This window comes from Taudactylus pleione, unplaced genomic scaffold (genome assembly GCF_031769625.1).
Source record: "Taudactylus pleione unplaced genomic scaffold, aTauple2 ptg001318l, whole genome shotgun sequence".
NCBI lineage: Eukaryota > Metazoa > Chordata > Amphibia > Anura > Myobatrachidae > Taudactylus > Taudactylus pleione.
The window spans coordinates 737469-743468 of NW_028285718.1; the positions used below are offsets into that span (position 1 = coordinate 737469).

At 56.6% G+C, this 6000-nt stretch overlaps 1 protein-coding gene across 1 annotated transcript in view; it reads right to left on the reverse strand.

Annotated features, from left to right (window-relative positions):
- The window catches only part of LOC148443175 (Wilms tumor protein 1-interacting protein homolog), an 80793-nt gene extending 78395 nt beyond the window's left edge, over positions 1-2398 (reverse strand). Inside the window, exon 1 of the mRNA XM_088463126.1 lies at positions 1113-2398. Within this exon, the coding sequence (XP_088319252.1) occupies positions 1113-2262 (1150 nt within the window). The 5' untranslated portion in view covers positions 2263-2398. The remainder of the gene's footprint in view (positions 1-1112) is intronic.
- Positions 2399-6000: the final 3602 nt, after the last annotated feature.

Here is a 6000-nt window from a genome sequence, read left to right on the forward strand (position 1 = left end):
AGAACATTTTGGTTCGGAGATGACTTTTTTTGGGCCTAATATAACGGGTTTGAGTTACATTCCTGAAATTTACAACATTTTCTGACCTAGAGAACAAGACCACAATATAGAAGGTGCAACACAGAAGATTCATCCTTGCTCATCAGAGCTAACACTCTAATCTGCCCAACATGAAGTTACAGTAGTAAGAAAAATAAATCCGTATTCAGGGTCTGTTGTTAATCTTCCCCATAACAATGAAACACTGTGCAAACAAGCAGGGTCTACCAACGTTCCCATATGGTTCCTGCGCTGACATGGACAGGAGCGTAGTAACCGTCCCAGGAAATCACGCCCGGCTCACATGTTACCAACCTGAGCTGCTATACATCTACTAATGTGCGCCAAGAGGCACCAGCAATGGCTCCAGCCCATCCTGACGCCGTACACCCACTTCAGAGGTCAGCGTCACCAGCACAATTCAACCAAATCCCCGTCCCCATGCCCAGATGGCATGCCTGGCGCATGTACAGTTAAATCAGGAGATATACATTGTAGCAATCCAGGTTGTAGAACAGAGCCCCTATTGTCTGGTCATTACTCAGACTGTTAACCCCTTCCAGGCTGGAGGAGGCTGCACTGCATGATGGGTACCCTGGATGTGGAACGCAGAATAGCACAGATAGTGGAAGGTCTGCTGGACCAAACATGGCCCGGGTGATATAGTAATGACAGATAGCACCAACACCGCGCACAGATTATTATTAGCATTACGTGTACAACGCCAGCACTTTATATCATACAGCAGGGACGATTATTCCATAACTGCATGATAAACGCCACATTTCATCTAAGCAACATACGTGACCCCACAATCACACAGTCATGAAGAAAGAGGGTGCAGAGACCACTATATTATATACGAGGAATAAAGAGTAATTAAATCTCTGAAACGTTGACTGCAAAACCTGCTTTATAACTATTATATTGGGAGTCCGAGTACCGTCCATGTATGTATGTATGTATGTATGTATGTATGTGTACACGCACTGTCAGATATATCCTACAAAGCTCCCCAGAGACCGGGCTCCAGGTCCCGTAACTACAACACTCAGGTAATGTATGTAACTCACCAAAGTATTCCTTCTTCATGTGCATCTCCAACTCCTTCTCCAACTCTAGGGTGAGAGCCTCCAACCTCTTCTCCGCCTGGCTGGGCCCACTCTCCTTGGACGGGGTGACCTGGTAAGGAACCTTAAACCTGTGCACGGTGGCAGAGCCCTTGGCGGAGCTGAAGCTGTAGGATGCCCCCGAGCTGGGCTCGGGATTGGGGGGCAGCGGCGGTGGCTGCTGCTCCTGTCTCGGTGGAGACTGGGTGAGGACTTTGTAGTGACAAGTCTCTCCAGGATCCTGCATGAGGGTCTCTTCCTGTACACTGGGCCCCAGCATAGAGGACCTGGGGGAGGGTACTGGGAGATCAGTGTATGCCCCCATGGACCCCCTGGAGCTTCTGGAACTGCGGGAACTGTGGCTGGAAATGCTGGACCTTGGGCTGACCACAGACGGGTTGCAGCTCCCCAGGGTGGCAGCTCTCCCGTCTTGTAGGCACATACTGGACCTGGGGCTCACCAGGCTCCCGTGACCCACCACCCCATCTAGGTCTGGGTTCCCGGTGGGCACATAGCGCGAGTCGGAGTAGCTGGACCTGGGGCTGGCGGTGCTGGACCTGGGGCTGATGTGCCTCTGGTCGTAGCCCATGCTGATGCCACTGGTGCGGTTGCTGCTGGTGAGACTGGCCCGGGGGCTGGAGTGCTTGCTGGTGTCACTGGCGGTACTGGCATAGCTGGACCTGGGGCTCAGGACTGCCCCCTCATACTGCCCCAGGCTGGGGTACTTCTCACCCTGCCCTGGCACCACCAGGCTGGACCTGGGGCTGGAGAACCTGTCCATGCAGAGGGTATTATTGCTGCTGTTGCTGCTGGCACAATGCCCCACCATGCTGGCACTGCCCATCTTACCCCCTGCCCCCTGCTTGGCCGCCAGGGGGACCCCGTCGTAGCTTCCTCTATAGAACTCTGCCGAGTACCTCTTGTTCCTGTCGGGCAGGCCGGAGTAGCAGGGCAGGGCCACCTCCGAGCGGCAGATGCCCCCTTCCCTCAGCTGGCCGGTGTCGGACGGGCAGTGGGGCAGGTACTGGCCATTCACCCTCCGGGCCCCCCGGCTCTCCCCCAGGCACAGGCCGTCATACAGCGCAAGGGCCACGTCCTCCTCGTACTGCTCCATGCCGCCGCTCTATGGCCGGGCCCCGGGGTGCAGGGGCCCCCACACTCGCCTCATCCCAGCTGCAGCACCGGGCTCTGAGTGGCGGCTGCGCGGACGGATCTCCGGCCAAGGGGTGAGGAGGCCGCGGACTCTTTTCTGCCGCCGCCGTCACTTTATTCTTCCCGGGAGGAATGTGCGGAGGGAGACAGAGGTGCTGCGGCTAAGAGGAATGTGCTCTGCAGCCAGACTGCTACTTCAGGGTGCTCTGCTCTGCTCCACTCACTGAGGGTGCACTCTGCTCTGCTCCACTCACTGAGGGTGCACTCTGCTCTGCTCCACTCACTGAGGGTGCACTCTGCTCTGCTCCACTCACTGAGGGTGCACTCTGCTCTGCTCCACTCACTGAGGGTGCACTCTGCTCTGCTCACTGAGGGTGTACTCTGCTCTGCTCTACTCACTGAGGGTGCACTCTGCTCTACTCACTGAGGGTGCACTCTGCTCTGCTCTACTCACTGAGGGTGTACTCTGCTCTACTCACTGAGGGTGCACTCTGCTCTGCTACACTCACTGAGGGTGCACTCTGCTCTGCTCACTGAGGGTACTCTGCTCTACTCACTGAGGGTGCACTCTGCTCTGCTCACTGAGGGTGTACTCTGCTCTGCTCACTGAGGGTGTACTCTGCTCTGCTCTACTCACTGAGGGTGTACTCTGCTCTACTCACTGAGGGTGCACTCTGCTCTGCTCCACTCACTGAGGGTGCACTCTGCTCTGCTCCACTCACTGAGGGTGCACTCTGCTCTGCTCCACTCACTGAGGGTGCACTCTGCTCTGCTCCACTCACTGAGGGTGCACTCTGCTCTGCTCACTGAGGGTGTACTCTGCTCTGCTCTACTCACTGAGGGTGCACTCTGCTCTACTCACTGAGGGTGCACTCTGCTCTGCTCTACTCACTGAGGGTGTACTCTGCTCTACTCACTGAGGGTGCACTCTGCTCTGCTACACTCACTGAGGGTGCACTCTGCTCTGCTCACTGAGGGTACTCTGCTCTACTCACTGAGGGTGCACTCTGCTCTGCTCACTGAGGGTGTACTCTGCTCTGCTCACTGAGGGTGTACTCTGCTCTGCTCTACTCACTGAGGGTGCACTCTGCTCTACTCACTGAGGGTGCACTCTGCTCTGCTACACTCACTGAGGGTGCACTCTGCTCTGCTCCACTCACTGAGGGTGCACTCTGCTCTGCTCCACTCACTGAGGGTGCACTCTGCTCTGCTCCACTCACTGAGGGTGCACTCTGCTCTGCTCCACTCACTGAGGGTGCACTCTGCTCTGCTCCACTCACTGAGGGTGCACTCTGCTCTGCTCACTGAGGGTGTACTCTGCTCTGCTCTACTCACTGAGGGTGCACTCTGCTCTACTCACTGAGGGTGCACTCTGCTCTGCTCTACTCACTGAGGGTGTACTCTGCTCTACTCACTGAGGGTGCACTCTGCTCTGCTACACTCACTGAGGGTGCACTCTGCTCTGCTCCACTCACTGAGGGTGCACTCTGCTCTGCTCACTGAGGGTGTACTCTGCTCTGCTCTACTCACTGAGGGTGCACTCTGCTCTACTCACTGAGGGTGCACTCTGCTCTGCTCTACTCACTGAGGGTGTACTCTGCTCTACTCACTGAGGGTGCACTCTGCTCTGCTACACTCACTGAGGGTGCACTCTGCTCTGCTCACTGAGGGTACTCTGCTCTACTCACTGAGGGTGCACTCTGCTCTGCTCACTGAGGGTGTACTCTGCTCTGCTCACTGAGGGTGTACTCTGCTCTGCTCTACTCACTGAGGGTGTACTCTGCTCTACTCACTGAGGGTGCACTCTGCTCTGCTCCACTCACTGAGGGTGCACTCTGCTCTGCTCCACTCACTGAGGGTGCACTCTGCTCTGCTCCACTCACTGAGGGTGCACTCTGCTCTGCTCCACTCACTGAGGGTGCACTCTGCTCTGCTCACTGAGGGTGTACTCTGCTCTGCTCTACTCACTGAGGGTGCACTCTGCTCTACTCACTGAGGGTGCACTCTGCTCTGCTCTACTCACTGAGGGTGTACTCTGCTCTACTCACTGAGGGTGCACTCTGCTCTGCTACACTCACTGAGGGTGCACTCTGCTCTGCTCACTGAGGGTACTCTGCTCTACTCACTGAGGGTGCACTCTGCTCTGCTCACTGAGGGTGTACTCTGCTCTGCTCACTGAGGGTGTACTCTGCTCTGCTCTACTCACTGAGGGTGTACTCTGCTCTACTCACTGAGGGTGCACTCTGCTCTGCTACACTCACTGAGGGTGCACTCTGCTCTGCTCCACTCACTGAGGGTGCACTCTGCTCTGCTCCACTCACTGAGGGTGCACTCTGCTCTGCTCCACTCACTGAGGGTGCACTCTGCTCTGCTCCACTCACTGAGGGTGCACTCTGCTCTGCTCCACTCACTGAGGGTGCACTCTGCTCTGCTCACTGAGGGTGTACTCTGCTCTGCTCTACTCACTGAGGGTGCACTCTGCTCTACTCACTGAGGGTGCACTCTGCTCTGCTCTACTCACTGAGGGTGTACTCTGCTCTACTCACTGAGGGTGCACTCTGCTCTGCTACACTCACTGAGGGTGCACTCTGCTCTGCTCACTGAGGGTGTACTCTGCTCTGCTCACTGAGGGTGTACTCTGCTCTGCTCTACTCACTGAGGGTGTACTCTGCTCTACTCACTGAGGGTGCACTCTGCTCTGCTACACTCACTGAGGGTGCACTCTGCTCTGCTCCACTCACTGAGGGTGCACTCTGCTCTGCTCCACTCACTGAGGGTGCACTCTGCTCTGCTCCACTCACTGAGGGTGCACTCTGCTCTGCTCCACTCACTGAGGGTGCACTCTGCTCTGCTCCACTCACTGAGGGTGCACTCTGCTCTGCTCCACTCACTGAGGGTGCATTCTGCTCTGCTCCACTCACTGAGGGTGCACTCTGCTCTGCTCACTGAGGGTGTACTCTGCTCTGCTCACTGAGGGTGTACTCTGCTCTGCTCTACTCACTGAGGGTGCACTCTGCTCTACTCACTGAGGGTGCACTCTGCTCTGCTCTACTCACTGAGGGTGTACTCTGCTCTACTCACTGAGGGTGCACTCTGCTCTGCTACACTCACTGAGGGTGCACTCTGCTCTGCTCACTGAGGGTACTCTGCTCTACTCACTGAGGGTGCACTCTGCTCTGCTCACTGAGGGTGTACTCTGCTCTGCTCACTGAGGGTGTACTCTGCTCTGCTCTACTCACTGAGGGTGTACTCTGCTCTACTCACTGAGGGTGCACTCTGCTCTGCTACACTCACTGAGGGTGCACTCTGCTCTGCTCACTGAGGGTACTCTGCTCTACTCACTGAGGGTGCACTCTGCTCTGCTCCACTCACTGAGGGTGCACTCTGCTCTGCTCCACTCACTGAGGGTGCACTCTGCTCTGCTCACTGAGGGTGTACTCTGCTCTGCTCCACTCACTGAGGGTGCACTCTGCTCTGCTCCACTCACTGAGGGTGCACTCTGCTCTGCTCCACTCACTGAGGGTGCACTCTGCTCTGCTCCACTCACTGAGGGTGCACTCTGCTCTGCTCACTGAGGGTGTACTCTGCTCTGCTACACTCACTGAGGGTGCACTCTGCTCTGCTCACTGAGGGTGTACTCTGCTCTGCTCACTGAGGGTGTACTCTGCTCTGCTCTACTCACTGAGGGTGCACTCTGCTC